This window comes from Cheilinus undulatus, linkage group 6 (genome assembly GCF_018320785.1).
Source record: "Cheilinus undulatus linkage group 6, ASM1832078v1, whole genome shotgun sequence".
Lineage (NCBI taxonomy): Eukaryota > Metazoa > Chordata > Actinopteri > Labriformes > Labridae > Cheilinus > Cheilinus undulatus.
The window spans coordinates 3,355,142-3,381,532 of record NC_054870.1 but is presented as its reverse complement, the minus strand read 5'-3'; the positions used below and the strand labels follow the sequence as shown (position 1 = coordinate 3,381,532).

Sequence of the window (26,391 nt, the reverse complement as noted above, 5' to 3'; positions counted from 1 at the left end):
AGTTATGTATGAACACAAATTTCATAAAAACATAGGGGAAAAATGAATGTGTCTACCATAAAACAAACATAAAGTGAAATCAATACCGCTAATGTTGATAAAAATATTGTTGGAATGAAGTCTGATGAAAAAGCTGAAAAGGAATATACACAAATAAACTCACATGCACTGGATGGTCTGGCTGGAGTCAGCACAAACCCGACATGAACATCTGTAGATATCAAATAAGTAAGCACAGCACAACATAAAACCTTAGTGGGCAATAACTGCCTGAAATATAAATCTGAAACACTCACTTAAATAAAAACATTACAAAATACATGGTGCTGGGGTCCCTGCAGACCCCGGGTGCAATGATTTGATTTTGAACATACCAAATTGCCAAATGCTGTGATTTGATTGCTTTATGTACCCGTAATTCTGAAGGTTCTCTTAAATATTAACGATGAAATTTGACAAGTAGTGCAATAAAAAAGGGTTATATTCAGAAATATATTAAAAAATATATGTGTACATCCAGGAAAGGGGCATAGAGAGACAGGACAAGAAAATCATCAACTACAGAAAAAGGATAGAAATGCTGCTCTGTTTAAAAAAAAAAAAAAAAAGTTATACAAAGTTATACACAGCATTCATAGTAAGGCTCATAAAATACTTAACGGGTTAGGTTCGAATTTAATACCTTAAAACACCTCACTTCTCTGTTGAATATATATATTACGTTCGTGTTTAATGGTATTTTTACGGAAGAGTATTAGGGCCACTGAAAAAAAAATTGATACTAATTTTTTTTTTTTCACTTGTGAGAAAAAAGTCAGAATTCTGAGATTAAACTCAGAATTCTGAAATTAAAGTCAGAAAAAAAAATTGAGACTTTTTTTTTCATTTGAAGAATAAAGTCAGAATTCTGACTTTAATCTCAGAATTCTGACTTTTTTCTCAGAATTCTGACTTTAATCTCAGAATTCTGACTTTTTTTCTCACAAGTAAAAAAAAAATTTTCGTCTCAAAAAATTTTTTTCAGTGGCCCCAATGCTCTTCCGTATATTTTTACAGTTACTAGACCCATCTTTTCATTGGCAGTGCAGTTCTACAGAGTCCAAAAATCAGAGTTTTTACCAGCAGGGGGCAGTGCAGCTCCCTGTGTGATGTAGCTGTATGAGCTGTATGACGGTATACTCCCTGTTCTCGCGAGACTTCTCCGCCCCGCATGTAATTTCTTTCCTCTGCGTTATCGTGACATTGGGTGCCAGCTGATGGAAACACCGGCGTAACGGAACTCTTCTAGTTTAACGTTTACCCGACTAATTCGGATCATTTATGACATCGAAGTCGAGAGTTCACAGCAAAGGCTCACGGTAAGTTAAATCGTTTTTGACCCTCAGTGGCGATCGTGTGAAATATAACCGCTAGTCTGCGGAGCTAGCTCGGCTGACCTAAAAGCTTACGGGTAGCCACGTAGGCTAACGGCTAACTGCTAGACAGCCATCTGTTCAGATTAAAGGATTTTTTAAGGTCAGTCTTAGAAATTTATCACCCCATTAATGTTGGCTAAATTAAAAAAATCTGCCCCGTCAGCAGCAGATATCGTTAACCCTTTACGCCGAACCAACTGTTAGCCACCTTGGCTGAAAAATACAAAATGACCTCCAGATGTTTTAACAGCTACAGATAAGTTTAGATATTATTGACATGTACGCGTTATGGGTTCTTCTAAATAGGTTTACATCAACACATTCTACGTGTTTTAAGTTGTACGTTTAATATTTAATGTAAAGTAGAAATTACTGTATTTGAATCCAAATCCCCCTTAAAACTCCTGCTGTCACTTTCCCTCGCTTAGTAATAACACCTAAATAATGACGCATTCACATTATTCAGCACATTAGGTGTTATTATTTTACACAGCTCTGGATATTTCTGTTATTGACTTTGAAAAATACCGACCAGTGTCACCTGAGACCATAATTAGACACCATGGCTGTTATTCCCACAGGTTATTTTAGGTCTCCTTCCTATAAACAACACTGAGCACGGCCATAGATCACGTCTTTAAGAAATGTTAATGTATTTTCAAGCAAGATAATTTAGTATAATTTACATCATATAGTTAGAAAATATACCAGATAGTAGAAACAAACCCTTTAACAATACTGAATGTGTATTAATAAAAACACAGTCATCTGAAATGTTTAGTCTAAATACAGAATAAACTTTTTTTTTTTCATTTTATATGGAGAGTAAACAACAAATTTGATTGATTCCTGATAGATATCAAATCAAGAAAATAAAGTTCCTTGGTTACTTATATGGGTTATTTATTGTTTTTAAGGATCGAATATGATTGGCAAACTGATGCTGTTTACATTTTCAAATATTGCCAACTTATCTGTTGATCGATTAGCCTTTGTATGAAATTATTTGGTTTTGAGTGTAACCTTGAGTGTAACCTAACCCGCTTTTGTTCTTTTGGTTTTTTTGTTGTTTGTCACAATGCCACTATTATTACTAGCTTGTTATTTCACCAATAATTGCGCAAATCAGTTGGCAACTCACTCCCCACCAGTTCTAACATTGTTTTTACTAATGTTACCAACTTGTTTGTGCAGTTGCATTGTCTCTATCTCCCTGTTGGTTTAAACAGGGCTGACTCTTTAAGTATTTGAACTTTTCAGTGCCTTTAAACACTACAATAATGTATATTTAGCCATTTAGAAATACACTGTGTCTAAAATCTTAGGACAATTTTGATGATCCCAGATGGGTAAAGTATTCGCCTGCTGTTTTTGATTTTGAACAACTGAAATATTGGGTGTTTGGGACTAGGGCTGGGCAATTAATCGCAAATTAGATTAAATCGCAGTATTGCCTGCTGCAATGTTTAAATTGCAGCAGGTGCAATATTTCTTTTACCTGAGATTTGTGTACAAATACCAGTTTAAAACTTTTTTTGCAGCAGAGACAGTATTCATTACATATCATGCAGTCATTCTAGTGCCATATTTTGAGAATAGTGTACCAAAAATAAACTGTTTTCTTCATTGTTGTGTATTTATCTCATTAAATATTAAATTATATGAGAATTATTAGTCCCCCTAATACAACAGTTCATATCCAATTTGCAAAATGAGTCAAAATCATCACCGTTAGATATTTTTTTAAATTGTTCAGTCCTAGTTTAATCTAATATTGGGTTGACTATAGTGTAGAATGAATTATTGCCTATTTTTGTTGGAAAATACATAACATGAGAAACTTAAGAAATAATTGCATATTGAATCGCAATCGCAATATTTGGTAAAAACATCGCAATTAGATTATTTTCCCAAATCGTTCAGCCCTATCTAGGACTTTTATTTTGTTGCTGTGGTATCAAACGGATGCTATCGTTTGAATTCTAATGATATTAATTCAAATGTCATAATTCTTGTGTCATACATTTGTTATTTTATTTTTGGTCCATATCGCCCAGTCCTATATTTTTTTACAAGTTTAAGTTTAGTAAATCCATATGCTGTGTGTATTTTCCTTCACTGGGTTTACGATGTGACCTTTGAGATGGAGGGAAAGTGTTGTAGTGATAAAAAAACAAACATGCAGTGTTTTTATTTGGAGGTCCACCAGCTGAACTCAGCTGCCTATCACGTTTACTCTTAGTTAATATGAAACCGACTTATCATTGGTGTATACTGGCCTCTTCCTCTGTGGGGTTAATATCTTATAGCTATAAATATGTGGCATTTTTACAAGGTTAGGGTCATATAGCAGCAGCAGAGAGCGGTTCTCGGCTCTCCCCTGTGTAGGCCTCTCTGCGGCTCCCCTCCCCTCCCCAGCCTGAGTGAGTACGTGCGGAGAGACGGGCAGTGATGGCGGAGCAGAGAGCGGTTTCCTCATTCCTCTGAGCTCCGATAACAACATACAGGAGCTAAACAATAACCAGTTTCTCCTTCTGACTTTACTGTCACCGGTTGAAGTCGAGGAAGCGGCGGGTTGGTGTTAATCTGTCTGCTGGTTTATAAGAACTGAGGCCGCGACATGAGGTACGATAATGGAGTTTGCCCACTTTGTTAGCCCTGTTAGCTGTGGGGTTGGCTTTCTTTAGACTGGGGAAAATACCTAAGAATTACCATGGAAAAGCTTGGACTTATCAGGAGATAGAACACCAAGTTTAATGCCTAGCACTGTTATAACATATGCATGATAAATTAAAGTGCCACGATGCATTTCACCATTAAGAACACGGAGCTTATGTCAAAGTTTAATGTTAAGATAAAGAATAAAGGAATAGAGGAGGCTAACAACATTAGATAGACAGCTCGCATATGGAAAACCACTGAAACTGTTAAAAACGGCTTTATTTTAGATGTAGAGACAATAATGTAAACAGTGCACAGGGTTAGAAAAACAGAAGAATGTGTTAGATCAGATGCTCTTCAAGGAGGAGAGAACTGGGCTCATTTGCAGATAAATAATGGTTGTGAAGGTTATTATTGGTTTTAAAGTCCATAATAGAAGTGGGAATATGAACTGAAAATTTATGCCAACACAAGCAGTCTGGGTGTTCATGTATTCCTCAGGTTGTGTGCAAGTATGAGCTCAAGCTTCACCCTCTAGAGTCAGAAAACTTCAATCATTTTACAGCCAGGTCCTGAAAACAATGGGCCATTAATAGGAATGCATCTGAGCACTGGTACTGGCAGATAATAGCTCAACTTTCTATGGCTCTATTAGCCGGGCATATCACCACCATATTTACCAGAGTTCATCACCATATGAGGTGTTTTTTAATCAGAAGGGATAACAGGTCAGCTGTGACTTGTTTTTAGCATCCACAAACTTGCAGTGGCATCTTCACAGTAATTTCCCTCTTACCATACTCCATGTGTGGCTGCTGCTCTGTCCATGTACTGATGTAGGGAGACAGTTTTTACTGTCATGGTTGTCACATTTCTTTTGTCTATTCACTGCTTAAAAGACTATTCAGTTTATTTGTACTAAGTCTGTTTTTTGTTTTGCGGATGGCATGGCTCTATATATTTACATTAACAAAACCATATTTACAGGAGCAAATTGTTGTTTTTAGTACAGTGACACATCTTTGTTTGTGGTAAAATTAACTAAAGTAAAATATCTGCACAGTATTTTTTGCTGATATCTAGTATGTTGATATTTACAAACTAATTTCAGCCGGTACCTACATCGATACCAATGTTGATGTAAAGCTTCAGTCCTTGAAGTGTAAGGAATGAGGGTGAACAAAGAAAAATGACTAGCTGACATTGGTCTGTTGTTCCTGCCTTAAACTCCACCTACTTATACACAAATACAGATGATAGGGATGTATGATATCAGCATGGTATAGGTATTGGCAGATAATAGCTTAAAAAAGTCAGTCATTGCTATTGGCACATATTAAAATTACTGCCGACATTTACAACTGATGTTTTGGGGGGAAAAAAAATCTGGACAGACAGACCAAAATCAGCCGAAGACTTTTTCTTTATTCATCCTCATTCCAAAAACTTTAAAGTTTGTTTTATGGAGTGAAATTTGTTAATTTGTTCATTCTCAAACTTTAAATTGTGTGTTTTCAGGGGTGAAGTTTTAGGTCTAAATTACATTTAAATATCAGATAAATATCTGTGTTGGCCATGAATAATCTGTAGGCTAAACATCAGCAAACATCCAATATTGTGCATCCTAATGGATGACATTCACAGCTGATGTTTACTACTAATTTATCTGTTGTGGTTATTGGCTGAACCAAATCTGCTGATACCTATAATTCACTTTTTAATCTAATATTTGCTGAAAGTCGTGCAGTGTAAAAGCCTGGAGCATCACATACTGATCAGAAAACACCTTATTCATATTTGTGCTACATTGCATAAATGTTAAATGTTAAAATTTTCTTTGAATATATTTGTTTATTTAAACATGAGACTTTCAATGAAGCTGGTAAAATCCCCTTTCATTTAAATGGAAAGTATTCAGTTTCATTTCTCACTTCTTCCTGTTCAACATGTGGACAGAGAGTGACAGAGTGATTTAGAATAATGCGATCAGAGCGCACATTTCTGACTAATGTACTCATTCAAGACAAAAATAACTCCTGTGGGTGTTGTCAAACATCGACCCCTTTGGAGATCTGGATCGAGCCTTGACCTGGGGGTTTACTAGTGTCTGCAGTAAAAGCAGAGAAAGTTTCACTCAGTAAGTTAGGGCTGTAAACTCTGAGGTGTGATGACCTGTGTTATTTCAGTGACAGAGAGGGAAGTGTGTTGTCATTATCAGCAGTGGCCTGGCTGTTTGCAGCTGATACTGCAGAAACGCCGCGCCCTTGCTCACCCCTGTTCACACGAGGTTCAGAGGACACCGCATATCATTTACCATTCCCTTGACAGTACAAACAAGTTACAGTGACTATTCCTGGATGTTAATATTAGCCAGAATACATTTAAAAACTCAAGGTCATGGGGAGAAATGAAGTTTGGTAGGGATGTACATCTCCATCTGCATGATATTTATATCTGCAGATAATAGATGAAAAAGTTGTTTTGTGCTCTGCAGAACTCACTGTCTGTCTGCCGGTTGTTGTTCAGCTGTTTGCATCTCTCAACAAAGACAAAAGAAGATTTTCACAGTAAAAACACATTTAGAATATGAGGTAAATATGCACTCTAAAGAAATCCCCTTGTTTTTGTTTTCGTTCCTGAATGTCTGTGTATGACAGAGAGTTCATTTAATGTAGCACCCGTTTGTCTTCTTTTATATCTGTTTCTAAAGTGTCGTTTTTTTTTAATGAAGCCGATTATTTAACTAACAGCTGCATAAGAAACAGAAATGCTGATGAAAGCCTTTAGCTGCTTCCACATGCTGCTGTTAAGTAATGTTCTTCATTACAAAGTGTTTGACTTTGCCAAGGAGGCTAAAAAGAGACTGAAGTGTTAGTACTGGACCTTCAAAATCCATGAAATTTCTCCACTGCATATAATCTGTTTAAACACAAGTAGAGGTTGGGTAGGCTTATATATTATGGTAAGTTTATATTTTCATCAGTACATTTTAGTAGAGTAGTTTATCAGTTTAGTTTATAAAGTAAGTTCTAAGATTTTTTTAAACTATAAACTTAAATGGAAGGATTTTTTATTGACTAAAACTGGACTAAGATATTTGAGTTTTTAAAGGTTAGATCTAGAGTAAGACTCTCAAGAATAAAAATGACTAAATATGACTACAACTAATGAACATTTTAATCTAAAGACTGAAACTTGATTTGAAATAGCTGTTAAAAAGAAAACACGGTTCACAATAGGGCTGAACGATTTGAGAAAATAATCTAATTGGGATTTTTTCCCCCTGATGTTGCGATTGCAATTTAATATGCGATTACTTTAAGGATCCTCATCTTATGTAATATTCAACAAACATAAGCAATAAATCTGATGCAATACTAGATAAATTAAACTAGGGATTAAAGCTTTGGAAAAAATCTAATTGTGATTTTGGCTCATATCACAAATTTGACATTGATTGCTATACTGAATGGAAGGATGATTTTTTTATATTATTCTCATTTTGGTTAAGAAAATCATATACACGAACTGGAAAACTAGGATTTTACTAAATTATTTTGGAAAAAAGACAATTGCATATATGCACATTGTGTAGGGAATGAAATTTCTGATGCAAAAATTCTGTCAAATCAGTATTTTGAAGCATTTCAGGGTAAAAAAAAATACTGCACTATCTGCGATTTGAAAAATACAGCAGGCCAAATTGCAATTTAATCTGATTTGCGATTAATTGCCCAGCCCTAGTTCACAATAAAAAGTGGTTTGTTTTAGGTTTCCTTGATTTTGTCCAAAATAACCATGAACCTTTTAATCAACATTGAGAAGGTCCTGATTATTATTCCCAATTATTCATCAGTTTGATGGATTTTTTTTTTTAAAATTAAGGTTATTTTTTGAAAAATGTCAACTAAAAATGTCTTATCTGTCTTCAGGGATGGACAGGGACAGAAGGATCTACGTTGGTATTTTTGTCTATCATCATCAATGTCTTGCTTTTATTTTGAAAGAGAAAAACAAACTTCTGGTTCGTCTTATGACAATAACATCTGTAAGAAAAAAGAAACAAAATGTTTGATTCCACGCAGATTAACTTTGTCAAACTGGAAATGAAAATATTAATACTTAGTCGTGTTATTTGGATAACTTTTTACTGATGATGAATTCTGTCTGCAGAGCAGTATACAAGCAAAGAGAGGCGGGGAATTTTTAGAAAAGAACTAACAGGAGGACATTATAAAACACTAATTTCTTTCAAGCAGGTTTCTTGAGGATGGGAAGGCTAGAATTGTGATCAGGACTTGAATTCAGGTAATCATGCAGCCCTGTGATATAACGCTATCAGTATCTGTATTGGCTAAAACTAATTTGGAGTCATCAGCGTTAACGAATGTTGGTAAAAGTCCAGTAGTGCTGCATAATAAATTCTAGTCATAACCGCAATCAGGATGTCCGGCTGTGCAATTACATAATCACAAAAGCCTGCAATCATTTTTTTATTGAGTAACATTTGAAAGGTTGACAAAAATGCCTGCAGAAAGGCCTTTAAGTTTTCAACAGTGCCACTATTGCACTTATCTGATGCATTGAAAGTGCTGTAAAAAAAGTTTTATATTTTCTGTGCTACTTAAATTTGTATGTTTGAAGTGAGAACGACACACTTTTAAACTGTCATTACTCTGCATTTTACTGGATAACCAAGCAAATAGACTCATGATACCGTCTATGTATTATACTGTAAAGGCATCATTGTCCAGTAAATCACAATTGCATGTTATTACCAAATCATGCACCACTGAAATCCAGTACAGTGCACCCCTGCCTGATAATCAGACTCCTGTGACAATTCTGGAAGTATCTTGAGACTGGATGTACCATCCTTGGTTTGGAAGTATCTTGTCATGTGTTGTAGAAGTCCCCAGCACCACCCTACCCCTACCTCCATGCCTCAAAATACCCCCTTACTTAGTATATTTTTGGATTTTGATGACTGAAAATAGATTAGTGGTGAGACTGGTTATATCCCAGTAGATCCAAGTGAGTAAGCAACATGCTGACCAGTCTCAGAGAACAATGCAGCTGTATAAAAACACCATGAAGTTGAGCTGAGGCTTTCACCACAACATGACAGCCTGAATGGACTGCTGATCTGCCCTCAGCTGAGTCAAACACAGAACAGACGCTGCAATTAAACTTCAACTGTTGAAAGAGTGACTCACCTGTGAGCTCAGTCTCTCTGGCCTGGAAACTCAGAGCATCCATGTTATAAATATAGAGTCTATACATGTTTAGTGTTTTGAATTAAAAAGCTTTCATGTACAGTGCTGAACAAATGTATTAGACCACCTGTCATATTTGTCTCAGAGACCATCCAGCATCATGAAGTGCTTTAATGCGGACTCTTTCATTTTCAGTCAGCTCTCCACGTTTTACCATTTTGAACAGGAATGAGGGATTTCAAACTGAATTCACCCAAATTTGAGCCGGCTCACTGGGCTTCTCTGAGAAGTCAGAAATTAATCAAGCATAACATTCAACCACTAAAACTCATTTTTCTGTTCAGAAATGCAAGTAAATAACTATAATATGGCATATTAATCACAAAATAATAATGTGCTTTACAATTTTTCATTTTTTTTAATCAGTAAATTTGAAAATTCATGGATAACAATAATAATTATATTTCAGCTTTAAAAATATCATTTGGGATTAAAGAGCTTCTACATATTGGTGTATTAACCATTGCAGAAATATAAAAAATGATTTTGGTAATTACCAATGCTGTTAATTTAGGGCAGCTGTGGCATAAACCTTACTTTGGTTAGGGTCAGGTTGGTCTAATATATTTGTTAAGCACTGTATATTCTTAAACAAAATGTGGTGAAAATATTCTACATCAAGTTCCTTCAGAAAATCACTGAAAATTAAAGTGTAGCATGCACACAAAAATAGCAGATTTCCTCTGACTATAAAAACAGAAAGCCCCTGTTTATTTTAGAAAGTAATCAGAAGAGGGATTGAAAGTGAAATCAGAAGACTTGCTGAAGAAGTGATGAAAAAAGCAGAAGTGAAGGATGAGGAACAAGTCTAGTGTTTGTGGAGAAAAGTGAAGTGAAAGAAAGGTCTCATCATTATTTAGCAGTGAAACAAGGACTTGTGGAAACTTTTGGACATCCTTACTCAATGAAAAATGAAAATAATACACTAAGACCCAGGATGATAATTCTTATTTTTGTAACAACGCGATGAAGGATAGTCTAATAACACAACAGTGATCTGAAGCTGCTAGTTTCTCTGGAGCAATTCTCCTCATTGGCCAGTCTTGTCTTGACACGTTTTCCTTCCTGTTTTCCGTCCAGAATGCCGACAGCTGAGGCGGCAGTGAGCGGGCTAAAACAATGCAGACAGGCCCAGGATCAGCTGGAGGATGCCATCAGAGGGGTGATGAAGGCTGAGCAGCAGCTGAGAGAGAACAGCAGAAAGGTGAGTTCTCCTCCTCTCTCCATCTGTCTGTCCTAGTAGACTTAGCAATTAAGAAAGGTGCAATACTTCTTGTACTTGAAATGCTGTTGAAAACACCAGTTTAATGCAGTTTTTCTGCAGCAGAGACTTTATGATCTGCACGTCATGCAAACATCAAAGCGTCATTTTTCTAGAATAGTTTAATTTCTCAGCCTTAATAAACAGTCATAATGTTGATATCTGAGGAATGATAAAATAAGATTATTATAGTTTCTACTGTGTAGTGTCACTAGTTTAATGAGAGGGCATATAGCAGAGGGGTTAGCATTTTTAACCCTGGTGCTAAAAAGGAAAATAAAAGTTAAAACACAGAGAGGAGCTGCAGTAAAGTTAGTCATCAACTCGTCTGAAAATGAGACAATGTGCAGGAGAAACACGTTAACTGTAGCCATCAGAGGTCGATGGGTTGTCCAGGATGGGACCATGGACTGTCAGGTGACTGTCACCCGACGGTCAGTTAAAGTTTATCGCTGTTGTAGGTTGTGTTTGTGTGGTTAGTGGTCTGTTTTTGATGTCTAAGGGAGGAAAAGGTTCCTTTATATTTTCTTGACTTCAAAAGGAACAAGACTGGTGTATGAAGGTTGCTGTCCTCCATCACTGCATTTACAACCTCAGACCCATCTTTGATTAGTTTAATCCTTTGTCTAATGACAAATAAATGCCTCTGGGATGGATGTGAATTTTTAAGTAGTTCCAGTGGAGCCAGAAGTCAGTGTAAAGTAACTTCCAGGCAAGACTTTCTTTTCTGCATGGCGTTTTCGTCTGCAACATAAACAGTCATTTCTTTTTCCGTGACATCACAGAGAAGTGGCTGCTCGCCTTTGGAGTCTCAGTTCAGCAGTAGAATGTGAGTTATGTGGCCTCTAAGCAGTTATACCTGAAAAAGGATCAAATTTCATTTAAATTACTTACAACTGAGGAGAAAACAACAACATGATACAGATTTGTAAAAAGATGTCAGGTCTGTGCTCAAGACTAGAAGAAAATAACTTTTAAAATGTTAAACAGAAGTTGCATATATCATTATTGGACTTTTCATGTAGTGAGGGAATATAAGTTTTGATGCACTGATGTGAAAATCAGATACAGATGTTTAAAGAGCGTCTAGTGTTTGGGTGTTTATTTTCATTACTTTTGGATGGATAAAATCTGGTACCAACATATCCATACCCGTTGTAGCAAACACAGATTTTGGTGCTTTATTTTGACAACTCGCCAGCCTGACGCAATCCCCCATCACTCCAAAAGAAGGGCGCGAAATATGTTGTGTGATTCATGTGCACTTCTAGTTTAAAATAAATGTTTTTCATTTTGCTGTCTCCGTCTTTGTCTCTGCTGTTCCCATGGGGGACACAGTCACACTCACTAACACATCTACTGCTGTTTGTTTTTGTTATGATGCCATTCTGTTCCTTTATTAGAGCCTCTTCCATGAAGAAGTTACATCCCTTTCCTTTACTTATCTTCTAGATGTTTATGAATCATTTACAGTAGCTAGACAGCTTTTATTCAGATGTTTTCTTCTCTTAAAAGAACAGATTTAGGCACTGGCACCATTACAACAGTGTTAATTTTAGCAGCTTTTCAAATTTTAGTCTTAGTCTTTAGATGAAATGTATTTTAGTTTAAGTCTTTTTAGTTTTAGTCTAGTTTTAGTCCATAAAAAGTCCTCACATTTTAGTTCTTAACTTTAGTCCAAACATTTGTTTTCTTGCATAAATCTGGTATCAATCTTGGTAGTATGTCCTCTGCACTGCCAAACCTGGGGTCCCTGCTTTCTACTGATGAGGGGCAAAACAGCTATAGATGCATTATATTTTGACAGATTTACCCACAGTGGAGAAATATCATGGATTTTGAATGTCCGACGAAAACTAAATTACATTTTAGTCTAGTTTTAGTCATCTTGATGAAAACTAAACTTACTTCTTGTCAGTTTCAGTCATCACAGATCTATTTTTGTTGGTCTTAGTCTAGTTCTTGTCATGGAAAAAAAGGCTGTCGACGAACATTTTAAGTCAGGGGTGTCTAACTCAAGGCCCGGGGGCCAAATCCGGCCCGTGGTGCAGTTTTACCCAGCCTGCAGGATCACATTATATTTTAGTTAGAACTGGCCTACAGGTCTGAGGTCTGCAGATTTCCTCCAGTATAGAAATGTAAATTTAACCGGGAAGATTTAAAATAGCCTTTGTGTCATAAAAACTTGAAAAAGTAAAGAGTAAAAACAATGAGACAGAAAGTAAGGAATGAGGGAGATAGATTAATTTGTGTTTTTATTTAATATTTTAAATCTGAAAATTCTGATTTAAACTTAGCATTTTGACTTTTTATCTCATATTGTGAGCTTTTAGATTCCAATTTAGAATTTCAAATCATATCCTGAAATTTCAAGATCATAATTTCAAATTTAATCTCATATTTTGCCCTTTTAAAGTCCTGACTTTGACTTTTAATGCCATATTTTGACTTTTTAAACTCACAGTTTAGAATTTCATCTCATATTTTGACCTTTTAGATTCACAATCTTAATTCTTTAATTTGTCTCAGCCTTTTAAACTCAAAAGTTTGTTTAATCTCACATTGTGACCTTTTTAAATCCTGATTTTGATTTGTAATCCCATATTTTGACCTTTTAACCTCATGATTTTTACTCTCTATCTCATATATTTGCCTTTTGAAAACATTATTTTGACTTTAGATTTTGTGTTCTGGCCTCTTTAACTAATATTTTGACTTTTTTCTCAGATTTTGAGCTTTTAAGTATATCACTTTAAACCTCAAAATCATTTATCAGCAGCCCCCCCCCGGTAAATGAATTACCTGTGGGAATAAGGTTGACAGTTTGTGGTTAAATGTTGACCCTGCTTGGCCCTCAGGTAATACCTAAATTCAGATTTCGGCCCCTGCTGTGGTTGAGTTTGACACCCCTCTTTTAGGGTAGGGAAAACAAACCCAAACGATCCCAAACACTTCTTTTGCTGTAAGACTCTAACCTTGCAAAGCAGATGGATACGCCCATTTCCTTGTTTTTCACTGGCGAATCCATCTTGCAAAGCTCCCGTCTGAACTGTTTGGGCCTGGTTAGAAAGTGACAGGACCAATCAGCGATGAGGGGCAGTACTTTCAGGCACGGTAGAGTCGTGACGTAAACAAGCAGCAGCAAGAGGGGGCATAATTATGGCGGAAGAGCTTAGCGTGGACGCTGGTAAAGCGTAAGTTTTATCAGAGCTTGACACCATTTCTTCGTTAAAAGAAGAACAAAGAACAGCAGTGAGTTGTTTTCTTTTCAAAAACGACAAAAGTCGAGTACTGACATGTCTTCTCTGAATTTGTAGTTAGATATGCTTGATGCTAGCATCTTCTATCTGTTGATGCCACATTATTCGGCGAACCTCATATTACTGTAAACAGGGACCATCTCACCAATACTGATGTTGAATTGATGCATTTTTTTTAAATTTCTCCTTTTATTGAGGTAAGTTTCATTACATATATCATTCAGACTTTGTACATATTTCCATTGTAATCTTCTTTAAACTATGGCGAACATTTTTTTAAACAAAACAAAACAACAATACAAGATACAAGTCGATAGCTGAAAACATGATGTTACAACATCCTATCTTGAGTCCTCAAAATACACGTTTCAGTGTTCTTCCTCTAACCAGCCCGTATGAGGACTATCTACTGCTCTAGACCCCTGGCCAGTCCTTGAGAATTGGCATTTTACATTTTAAATGCAGAATCGATGCATTTTTACATCCTGACTGATGATTTGAATTTATAATGGATCTTTAGCTTTACTTTGACACAGATACCTGTTTACAGAGACTAATCATTATAATACTACTGTTGATGGGAGCTGGCATGTCATTACCACAGATAATTTCCCCTCGTCTACCCTTTAGAGTGCTATTCCTGTATTCCTGTTGGCTAGTGATGCAGCGAACATGCTGACAATCATGACCCATATTTACAGACTTTAAATCCCCTTTGTAGAATCTGTAACTAGAGATTATAGCATTTATGACCTTATGTAATCTGCCAGGCCTGTCCATAAAATAATCAACAACAAATACTCAGTGGTACAAAACAGCAGTAATGCAGATCTATGATAGAATAAGACACCAAAATAAACTACGGCCTTTACATGGCCAAACCTGTTCAAAAATGTCAGAGTGTTCCTGTCAGAATCTAGCTGGAGTTCTGCAGGGAAAGTATTATTTCACATATTGATCCTCTGAGCAGGAAAAGCTGTTTGTCCTGGACAGGAGGTACAAAAATTCACACTAGAATTATTGTTGCTGAGCCCGTTACTCAAAGTGGAAGCACAACGTCACAGAGCAGCGAGAAGCCCGATTATGTCTGCATTTATAGATCAGTGTAAGATTAGCAGACTTAATGGACTGATGATGAAAACACTTCATACTGTGTCTGTGTGTGACCATTAAAGTCCTGTCTTTGTTTAGTCCGGCACCTGTGGTTACCCTGTTAGCTCAGCTTGCTCAACTACCTGCTGTCATTTTAGGTCATGCTAGCTGTGAGGGTTTGTTTGTGTGGAGGTGGAGCTGATTGAGTCAGCATAATAAAGAGAAAAGTGGGTGTGGTAAAGTGAGTATATAATTCAGTGCAGGGAGAGAGGAGCTCAGTGATATCAGTGAAGAACTGAGAGTGGCTTCAACGACTGTGATTCACCGCGCTCTGCTGCATTCAGGTAAAGCTGGGAGTTTTTTGGCTGAATCATGCTGCTGTTTTGAGGCGAGATATTTACGCCCTTGGGATGTTTTACCTGTAACATGGCGGTCACAGAGGCATAGATAGAGATATGATGGTGGTAACGGAGGTATTACAGAGATGAGGTGGATCAGCAGGGACTACGATGCTGTGTGGATGTCTGACTGTTTTACTGTGCCTTTCTCTCTTGAACTTCTCAACACCATAATTCAGTGTGATTAAATGATGGGATCACCAAATGTAGCACCATGGTGGAATCAATACGAATGTTTGAATCTCTGATAAAGCAGAGACCATGGAAATTGTTCTGGTGCTGTTCTGAAAAACAAAGTGATAAACTCTGTGTGTGTGGCCACATTAAAGTGTGTGCTAACTGACCTGTTGGATCTGTATCACCATTGCATTGTGACACCATAGCTGCAGCTAACAGGTGCTTTATATGCCATTCAGTTTCTGTGTTCATCAGTAAGACGGTGAAAGTCCCAAATCAATAGACTCACTCACTGGAGTTGCTCACCTGTCCCTCTCCCTTCCTGTCCACCTCTCAGGTTCGTTCCGATCTGCAGAGCTGTGTGAGCCGTCAGCAGGAGGCGCTTCGCTGCAGGGAGGTGTGGCTGCTCGGGCAGATTGAGCTGCTGGAACAACTCAAGACTGAAACGCTGCAGCAGCAGCTGCACCAGCTGCACTGGGTAACTGCTTACGTTTACTGGGTTAACTGGTCTCTAAATGGTAAATGTCTTAACTCCTAGCCCGCAAGATCATATGATCTTTCGAGCCCACCAGTATGAGGTCTGCACATTTCCTCCAATAAACGTTTAAACTTAACCTTGATGATTTAAAATATCCTTTTCAAATTATAAAAATCAGAAAAAGTAAAGAGTCAAAGAAGTTAGATAAAAAATCGGGAAGGTGGGAAAAGAAATTAGTGTTGTCATTTCATTTTTCAATTTTGCATCTCACAATTCTGACTTAGAATTATGATTTTGACTATTTTCATGTTTCGACCTTCAAGATTCACAATTCAAAAATTCTAAGTCATATTTTTACCTTTTAAACTTATGATTTTGGCTTTCTATCTAATTTATTTGCCCTTTGAAAACATTATTGTGCCTTTAAAGTCCATGTTTTAACCTTTTGAACTAATAAGTTTGACTTTATCTCAGACTTTGAACCTTTAAACTTATGTTTTTTTCATCTCAGAATGATTAATTATCAGTGTTATTTATATTTTTCATATTTTACTGATGGTGAAAATGAGGTTGACAGTTTATGTTTAAATGTTGACCTTGTTAGGCTCTTAGGTAAGGCCTAAATTCAGGATCTGGGTTTGACTTTCACACTCCTGGCCTGAAAAGTCTGGCCCTCAAGACGTTTCATTGGAGCAAATCTGGCCCTGGACTAAATATGAGTTTGACACCTCCGTCCTGTGTGTTTGTTGCTCCATAGAAAACCTACTACTCTGTAACATAAGATGCTCACAGTCTGAAACAGCTGGTCCAGTTAGAGTTCAGTTAGTCCATTTGCATCAGGGCTGCTCAGTTATGACTAAAGTCATAATCACAGTTATTTTGATTTATGTGGTGATGGCGTGTATTAAACACAGTTTCTTATTGATTAGACAATATCTGCATTACATGCATTTATCAAACTTAAACACTCTCAACACTTTGAAAAGAAGGACCTGTGGTGGAGTGTAACAGTATGTGGCAAAGTAACCATTAAATCATGATTGTCATTGTTTTATGACTGAAGGAAGCCACATTTGTAATTGAAATTGAAACTAAATTAATTGCTCAGTACTGATTTGCATGTTCAGTTAAACTGAACTAAGGTTATTGCTTGTGTAGGAGTTTTAACTTGGACTTCTGTCCTTGTATACAAACACCAGGGAAGAATTGTTTTTTGACCAAAGTCTGTGTGACTGTGCTGCCTGAGCTCTGCAATATCCCCACTCAGCTGGTCTGTACTGTTGGACCCTCTCTGATGACCTTGTAAACAGTTAGCAAGCAGCTAAGTGGTTGTATATGTGATGGCTTTACATGCATTCTATAATGCACACGAGCATGAACGTGTCACTCTAGTTTATGCCGATATCCAAAGACAAACACAGCAGGACTTCAGCTTTGCTTGGCATTTATGCTCTATGACCTCCGGGTCAAAGCCTGGTGGTGCAGAACCTGTGGATCATGGGCAGAATGTTCAGTTCAGTTCAGTTTACAGTAAATCTATCTCCAACTACATTCTCTGATTGTTTGTGATCATAATGCAAGATTCAACTCAACCAGACTTCCTGTTACACAGAAATGCACACATACGCCATCATATGCTCAACTCAGTTTATTGTCTTCCAGCTCCGTGGTCAGTTTGACGTGATCACCCATCAGCTGCAAAACTCCAGCAACAGCAACGACCTGAGCAACCAGCTGACTAGCTGCATGGAGAGGTAAACACACACACCAAAGACTGACTTAATCAGTGTTTTTGGTTTCTACTTAATGACAGTGTTTCTCAGTCTGGTGTTTATGTGTCTGAAGAGTCTGCAGAGACTCTGTTCTAACATGTCCACCTCCACAGCAGTCAGGTTACTTACGATAGTACCAAGAGGGAGCTGAAACAAGTTCCAGGAGAACTGAACAGAGTGGTCAAACAGTGTGTTACAATGCTATCACATACACTTATTTTCAAGAGGATCTGGCTTAGACCAGACCTCTACATTGGGGGATGACGTAGGCTATATTACCCAAGCCAAAACTGCAAGACTTGGTTGGTTTTCTTTTCTTTTTTTTTTTTTTCATAAAACTGTGCAGTTGTGTTTAACAGCCACTTACTGGCTCTGTCCGAAACCACACACTCATAGTGGACTCAACTGCACAAAACAAAAATGATTTCAGACATTACTCTGGCCGCAGGAAATGACGTCATCGCTGGCTTTCACTGAAAACTAATACTGAACATAATGTATTTTCTCAAAAAATAAAGTTAATAATGGATAAAAGAGTTTTGTGTCTTTAGTGGTAAAATAGTAGACATGTTTGTGTGTATTATCACTTATTTTTGCATAAAGATGATGGTCTCATGTCTTGTAATCCTCGTAGGGGGAAAAAGTTACTGAATTTTGAATCCTTAACATTTTCTCACACATTAAAAACTTAGGTCAAAACCAACAAAAAAGGCTTTAAAAAAGTTTTGATACGTGTTCCTGTGCTCCTCTCGTTTGCTCGTCGTGTTTGAGAGCAGCACCCGTCATCGCCCCAGTGTAGAGCTCTGCTGCTGAACGCCCCACTGGAGAGGGCTGCTGCCTGATGCCTCTCTTTATTTTGGCAATTTTTTTCTTCAAAACACAAATAATTATATTATGCATTAAGTCTTAAGGTTGTTTGATTCATGCAGGGCACCAAAACAGGAGTCTATCACACTCAGCCCCTCCACAAGTGGAGGTCGGTGCTCTTATAAAGGACCAGAGACATTTAAAAGATGTGTCAAAATCATCTTCTGATAAAGATGCAGTGCGTGCCCTAATGTTAATTTGTTTTGCACCGAATCAGAAAAAAATAGTCAATCATGTGCTTTAGTTTCTGCCTCAGATTTGCCTATTGGGTTTTCTTTCTCAGTTTTCTGTCAAACAGCCAATCCAGCTGATCTCAGCTCAGAAATCATCTAATGATGTAAAGATGGGAAATATTAGACGGATTGATCAGTTTTGTTTTTGCTCAGTAAGGTTGTAAATTATTTACTCTTTTTCAGTCTGTCAAACTAATGTTGAATATGAGGACAGAGAACAGAGCTGCTCTGCTGTTTGGTTGATGAAGGGAATGATAATAATGGTTAAATTAAAGTGATGTACGCTAGGTTGTAATCATGATAAAGATGGTGGTTATGATGAGATATATGATGGTGATAATGCTGTACATGACTGTTTCCCCTTCTGTTGTTTTCAGGCTTTCCTCTCTCAGTCTGACCCCAGAGGAAACACCTGAGCTCAGTTTTCAAGCCGACACCCGCTCTCTGAGACAGGCCATCACTTCGTTTGGCAGTATCACAGCTCAGGTAAAACACAGCGACTCTACCTAACACTATAAACAAACAAAGGCAGTACATAACTGGATGTTTTTTTTTGTGCTTCTTGCTCCACAGCCTGCAGAAGGAGTATTTGCTCAGAGCCCTGTTCACAACAGTCGCGAGGTGCAGAGCTGTCCAGTTGCTGCAAAGAAACAGGTAAACAACCCACATCAAATAAACATGGACAACCTTACGCAGATATGTGGATCAGTGTTATGAAACAGACTGTGTCTTTGCAGAAGATGGAGTCTGCAGCTCTGGGAGAATGGCTGCTGGGAACTCAACCAGCAAGCAGAGCTCTGATTGGTTACCAGTCTAGCAAGAAACCCGAAGACTGGCTTGTGGCACGCAAAGAGAGCAAGGTGAGAGGGATACTTTCACTCTGAAGCTGACAAAACACTTGAGTTCTGTGCTACAGAGAGAGTCTTTGGGCTAACTAGCTTCACCAGCCTTACAGGGACATGTCCCCCTTCCCCTTAACAGATCATCTGTGCTTATTGGTCTCTGTGCTGTCCAGCTAGTCTAAAATATTGTTGTGGTAGACGAGTTCAAGGCGGGAATCCTTGAGCTGAAAGTCCTCTTTTTACTTGGCTCTAATTACCAAAAAGCATCTTCAGAGAACAGGAGCTCCTCTTTGTCTCTGTTGATCTGTCATTGTACTAACCTCCTGTATGTTTTTTCAGACCACATGTCCTGTTCTGGCCTCCATGGACTTCCTGAAGGCCTGGGGTCAGCTCAGGGACCTGGAGGCTTGGCTCTTCCAGGACCAGCAGACCCCCATCAGCAGGGAGAGAACCAGCAGCAGCTGCAGCTCTTCTTCCTTCTCCATTGAGAAGATAGATGAATCAGATTTCCCCGCCTCTCCTGAGGAGATGGAGGAGGAGGAGCTCAGTGATTGGCTTATCACACCCTCTCCTGTGGCCATGGATGCCGTGTCTGATGCAGAGAGGTGGCGAAGGGTGCTGAAGCCGTTTGAGGACAAGTGGTCCTCCAGTGATTGGCTGGTGGGGTCGACCACTCCCAGCGCTGACTGCTCCTCCTGCTGTCAGACCACTAAAGCCGTGGAGATAGAGAACCTGGGCCAGCTCAAGTGCCTGAAGACCCCGCCCACCTCCAGCCCTGCCTCCCCGAGCTCCACAGCCCCCCCAGCAGCCCTGGAAGCATGGCTGCAGCAGGTGGTGCCACTGCAGCAGACCTGCAAGGCCAACGAGGTTTGTTCCACCTACTCCGCCTGCGTCTGTGACGAGAACTGTGGGAAAGAAGCTCTTAACCTGTGGCTGCTCAAGCAAGATGGACGAGACAAGAATGGAGTCCCTGTGGTCAAGAGCGCCCCGACTACAGCCAAGAACGCCCCGACCACAGCCAAGAACGTTCAACCTAACCTTAACCTGAGGGAGCAAGAACAGAAGGTACCTGATCCTTCATGTTACATGTAGATTTTTCTCATCTTTGTTCATACTAAAGCTGCAGTTTAAGATTCTGTTTACCTTAAACTACAACAGCCTGCAGACCATTAGCAAGCAGCTAAAAACATGAACATTTTTACATTTCTGTACATTTGATATATGCTCTACACTTTACTTTTATTGCAAATGCAAGCTGTCCCTCTAGCTCAGTGGTTCTCAACCTGGGGTCCAGACACCCCTAGGGAGGGCACCAAAGATCTCAGGGTCTGCCGTCTGCTCTGACACTGTCAGAATTAGATGTGCATATATTTTTTTGATACCATAATTTTTAGAGCTCATCTTAATCTCATTTTCTTCAAGTCATAGTTAACAAAATTAACTCTGCATTAATGCCATTTATGCACAGAATGCCTAGCCCTGCTCAGGCACAGCACAGGGGAATACATGTCGGAGTTTATTGATCTTATTATCTAGTTGTGTTAGTCCAGCTTCAAGAACTTGATATTGTGGGATTTCAGTTGGGCTAACTTGTTTTTAGGAGAGACCAGTTTTAGTCGTAGTAACACTATATTCTGTCTTTGTCCAGCTGCATGTAAACATACCTGTTATTGTCTTTCCTCAGGTCCAAGCCATCCTGGAAGCCTGGCTCCATCCCACAAACTCCTCCTCCACCTGCAAGATCCCCCTTCAAGCTCTTACCTCCTCCCTCTCAGGCTGGGTGGTTCCTGAGGAGGAGAAGGCCAGCAGAGAGGAACACAGCTCCCAGTTCAAGTCCTCCTCCTCTTCTTCCTCACCATTCCAGCACCCCCTGGATCCAGACCGCTGGGTTCTTCCAGGACAGTCGTTTCCTCCTGCCAAAGGGTCAGAAAGTCAGCCCCACTCGACAGCAGAAGAAGACAAATGGCTGCTGAAGAAGAGGAGTCAGGCTCAGGTAACAGGACATATGAGACCAGATTAGAAATGCTGTTTGGGAGCTGACAGTCAGTCATTCAGAAGATCTAAATCTGTCTCTACTTATTGGTTCTCTGTGCCTTCATGTTGACTTCCTGTTTCCTGTCAGGAGCGGCTGGTTCTGCCCACTGTCTGTGACCTGTTCTCGTGTATGAAAGTAAGCGGGGACAAAGAGAAGTGGCTGCACAAAGCTGCTGAACAGGTTAGTCTGGAAACATCTGCATGAAATCTCAGGGCATGTTACGTAACTGTGGATATGTACACGTAGATACTGCTTCAGCATGCATCAGTGCAGGCGCCATCATGGAGAGGAGGAGCAGCAGCTCAAGATAACAGCAGGCGGCCCAGCCTTAGTTCAAATGTTCATAACTCAATGAAATATGCTTAGGATTTTGGGCTTTTAACTCAGATGTCAGACATGTTTATGATCCAGGATACCTAATCAGGGCTCCTACAGGGTTCCTGCAGGTCTTAAAAAGTCTTAGATTGGACTTAAAAAATGTAAGGCTATGAAAGGCCTTTGACTAAGATATGTCTTTATGCAATTTGTGTATTTTTTAACCAAAATAACTTGATTTTAATTATTCTTTTTTGCTACTTATGCTATTTATCCAAAAAAAATAAGAGAAAATAGGAATATCAAGTTGGCAAATAAAATTTTAGCATGCTATCTCAAAGCTCCAGTGTCCCACCAGACACGTCAATGTCTGCTTTACAGACAGTATACAGTATTTAACAATTGATGATTTCTATGTAGAATCAACTCTGCTCCCCCTCCCTTCCTGTTTTTCTCCGTGTTTGAGCTCTGTAGCTCCGCCCCCCTTCTCACATACCTCCTTGCGGATGTGCATGTCCGCTGAATCGAATTTGAAGGTGGCAAAGCTGTCGTGGAGTGATTTTTCTCCACTTTTCCACTGAAATCAACAGCCGAATCACAGGCGAGAAAACACTCTGTCTCAGCAGGAACAAGTACTACATAGGACCGAACACCACCAGTAACACTGCCATTGTATCAACTTCTCACTGAGCTGAGAGCCGGAAGCGCATCTGCTACAGTGGCCAATAGGAATGCTCCCTCTGACCTGAGCCTTGATTGGTTGGGGGTACTAGCCTCCTCATTGGCTGGAGCATCAAGCCTTGCTGGTTTCTCTCAAGTGAGAGTGCAGCGCGAGGAGGCGCTGCAGAAGTGTGTTATTCTGTTAGATGGCTTCAATAACAAAACCCTGACGGGTTGTGTTGTTTTTGTGGGCATTTTTGAAAAGCAGTGCATTAAATCAGAAAATTTAGAAAAGTGCAAAAATGTCTTAAAGTCTTAAATTAGATTTTTAAAAGTGTGCTGGAACCCTGTGTTAAATGTTGATAAATGCAGGCATACATTCATGAATGTTTCATCTTTGATAAGATTAGAGTGATTCATAAATGTTTAGATCATACGGTGCACTACATTAAAAACACTTTTAAGACCCTGGATTTTACAGTAACTATCAAATGTTAGCCGCGCTGCAGCTTGCCTCTTTAAGTGCACTAAAACGGAGCTGTGTTGTGTTCAAATCTGCTCTAAAAACAAGAGAGAGACTTAAATCAGGGGTGGGCAACTGGCAGTCCGGGGGCCATATGTGGCCCTCCACCTCACAAAGTGTGGCCCCCAAGTGAATTTGAAGTTCACGTGACTTACAAACTTAAAGAAAACATGACCAAAGCTACCATAAAGACATGAAAACAGACATGTTTCTCTGGTTTATGTTTGCTTCTTTGAAAGAAATGAGAAGAAATGATTGGCTGCAAGTGTTTATGTCAAGCATTTTTAATTGAATCACTAAATGCACTTAATGTAAAACCATAGATGTTGTTAAAACAAATGATCATATTCTTCTCTTCAATTAATTTTTTAGTAATCACAGTGGTTAAACTGAAATTATTCAACAATTTCGAGCAGTTTGGCCCTTTGGCGTTTACAAAATAGATGTGGCCCTCTAGGAGTTCCCTATTTCTGACTTAAATGTTGGATGCATATTTTTCTTGAGGTTTTAAAAACCATTAAGTTTGTGCACAGGTGCTTGTTTATTAGACTGTCATCAGCTTATTTAGTGTTAATTTTGGTAGCTATTTCAAATTTGTCTTGACTAAAGCACCGTTTAATTTTTGCCACGATTAAGTCCATTTCAGTGCTGAAAGTTTGTCTTGTTTTAAGGTGTTAGTCTATGAAACCCTTACATTTTAGTCTTCAAATCTTATTTTTACTCAGTCTTATTTTATTTTCCTTGACTAAAACTAAACTTACTTTAAGTCAGAGTTTTTATCATCAAAGATCTGTTTTAAACTAGTATTCATCTCATTTTCTTTATGGAAAAAAGGGAAGTCAAATAACTGAATTACTCTGAATCAATCTCTGAATCTCCCTTTCTCTCTGTCTCCAGATGTGACGATGATAACAAAGCTGGTGGATGTTTCTTCTTCTCTCCTGTGGGAGACACTATCGCTGATCTGCGCACATGATCACAACAATCTAACCAACGCCGCCGCCACTTTCTGCCTGTGCCACCACCACACTGCGCATCTGCCCGCCACTCTCTTCCAATCAGGACCAATGACTCATCCATGAGTTTATTACCTGGACCTTCATTCTTGAGATTTAATCTAGAAACCTGAAAGGTTTGAGCTTCTCATCTGAGCTTTAAGCCAGTGTCTGAGGGCGTTTTCACACCTGAAAGTGGTTTGGTTTGGTTTGTCAGGACAGTTTATTTGTGCAAGTGCAAGTAGTGAGTCGAACCCTGGTGTATCTAGACCTCTAGAGTTCGGTCTTGGGCTGTTGGACTCTGGTGCTGTTCTTTTTTTTGTAAGAACCTGATCTTGAGCTGGCCTAACTTCAGGAAGCACTGCACTTTTTGCTACGGCAGATTTTACGAGCTGATATTTATTTTAGAAAACGGCGGCTCTCTGTTCGTTGATGCTGAACATGTGTTAGCATCGACACAGACCACAGGCATACCTGCCAAATTTTCAGAGAGATTTCCCTTCTCTCCTCATAAATGCTTTTTGACTCCTGTTATTATTTTCCAGCTGCAGCTGCACCCCCTTTTGAAACTATACTGTTAACCTGCATTTATAAATGCAAACAGTACTAAACTGATGACCAGAGTAAACATCCATCCATGTGTTTGTCCGTCCATTTTGACCTTGGAAAGATGCTTTGGAGCTGCCACATTCAGGAACAAGTCTTTATTAGCTTCTAATGATAGTGAACACAGACCAAACCTAAGCTAATCCTGCGATGGTGGAACAAATGTGTCCATGATCCAGACCAGAGCAAACAAACTACAGGTGTGAAAGCTGCCCTTAGTCTTCATCAGAGGAAGCACCAGCTCATCTCTGCAGACTTTTCATAATGACAACAATAGGCTGCTGGCCTGCTTCCAGAGAGAAACCTCTCCCAGAATGCATCTCTTAATCTGATCTGGACACTATAAGAAGGGGCGGAGTCTGAGGCGATGGGGTACAGGCAGACCCCCAGGGACTAAAGCTATGAGGGCGGAGTGAAATTGAGATCTAAAGTAGCCTTATATTGAATGCAGTTTATTTTAACACACATGCTTTCTTTATTGATTTTACTTTTTAACAGAATCTCGCCTGTTTAGGTGGAATCTTCCTTCTCTTCTTCTGTGAAGCTGCTCAACTATAGAGATCTACTTCCTGTTCAGACTGCAGGCTGTTTCCATCACTTCCTGTGTCAGGTGTTATTTTTCTACAGGGATGTAGTTTTTCAGTTTATCCGATCACATGCTCAATGGTCTTATACCGTTTTTATTATGTGAATTCACGCACTTTGAACCTGTTTTTAACTCTGTGAGAGTTTTACCATATATATATGTTTAAAATATCCTGCTTGGACATAAAATAATTTCAGTTTTCTTTTCTCCCTGAGTGTTGCCTCTCAGGCGCTCTTTAATGTCATGCTGTTGATTGATGAAACCAACCATGTGCCATCAAACACCTGAAAGACAAAGTTAGAGGCAGGTCTAGTTTACTAGAAACTACAGATATGAAAAAATGCATTCCTTTTCCCAGAATGCATTGGATAGAAGCAACCTGCAGTCTGTCTGAAGGTCAGGTGATTTTGCAGTCAGCAGTGATTGGTGCATTGTTTTAAGATCTGGTAAATTTTCTGGGTGTTTTATTGGGGTGGGTGGGGGGTCTGCTCATAAAGACTTGTGATGTCTTCAGTATTCTCTCTGCTGTGATTCTCTACTGAATAAAACATGCTGACATCAACCATGTTTGTTCTTTACAAGCCTGCTGTTTGTGCTTCCAGTTCTCTAAATAAGCTGGTTTAACTGGGTACCAGTTCCTCAACTGGATTTAGATCTAGACCAGTTTAGGCTTTAAAATAAGCTGATATTTAAAATGAGCTCATATAGAAATAAACTGATATTAAAAATAAGCTGATATCAAAAATGAACTTATACAAACATAAGCTGTTATTTAAAATGGGCAGGAAGAAAGTAGAATGGTCAAAAATTTGAAACATGGGAAAGTTGACATGTCCAGAATGAGGTCAAAATGTTGATATGAAAGTCAAAACATCAAGAACAACAACAAAAAAAAAAAAATAAAGTACAGATAAAGTCTAAACCAAGAGGAAAATGTTA

The 26,391-nt window shown here is 38.7% G+C and overlaps 1 protein-coding gene across 4 annotated transcripts; it reads left to right on the top strand.

Annotated features, from left to right (window-relative positions):
• Nucleotides 1–1,220: 1,220 nt before the first annotated feature.
• ncoa4 (nuclear receptor coactivator 4) lies at nt 1,221–26,014 on the top strand. Of its 4 annotated transcripts, none has more exons than XM_041788827.1 (12): nt 1,236–1,358; nt 8,336–8,384; nt 10,433–10,556; nt 15,878–16,018; nt 17,681–17,772; nt 19,268–19,376; nt 19,464–19,544; nt 19,628–19,750; nt 20,072–20,797; nt 21,417–21,725; nt 21,855–21,947; nt 24,163–26,014. In XM_041788827.1, exons 3-12 carry the CDS (start codon nt 10,434–10,436, stop codon nt 24,166–24,168), a joined length of 1,803 nt encoding a protein of 600 aa, XP_041644761.1. In that variant the 5' UTR covers nt 1,236–1,358; nt 8,336–8,384; nt 10,433; the 3' UTR covers nt 24,169–26,014. The 4 variants fall into 4 exon arrangements, with proteins under 4 accessions (XP_041644759.1, XP_041644761.1, XP_041644762.1 ...); XM_041788828.1 differs by having other exon boundaries at nt 1,254–1,358; nt 8,333–8,384; XM_041788825.1 differs by lacking the exon at nt 8,336–8,384 and having other exon boundaries at nt 1,221–1,358.
• Nucleotides 26,015–26,391: the final 377 nt, after the last annotated feature.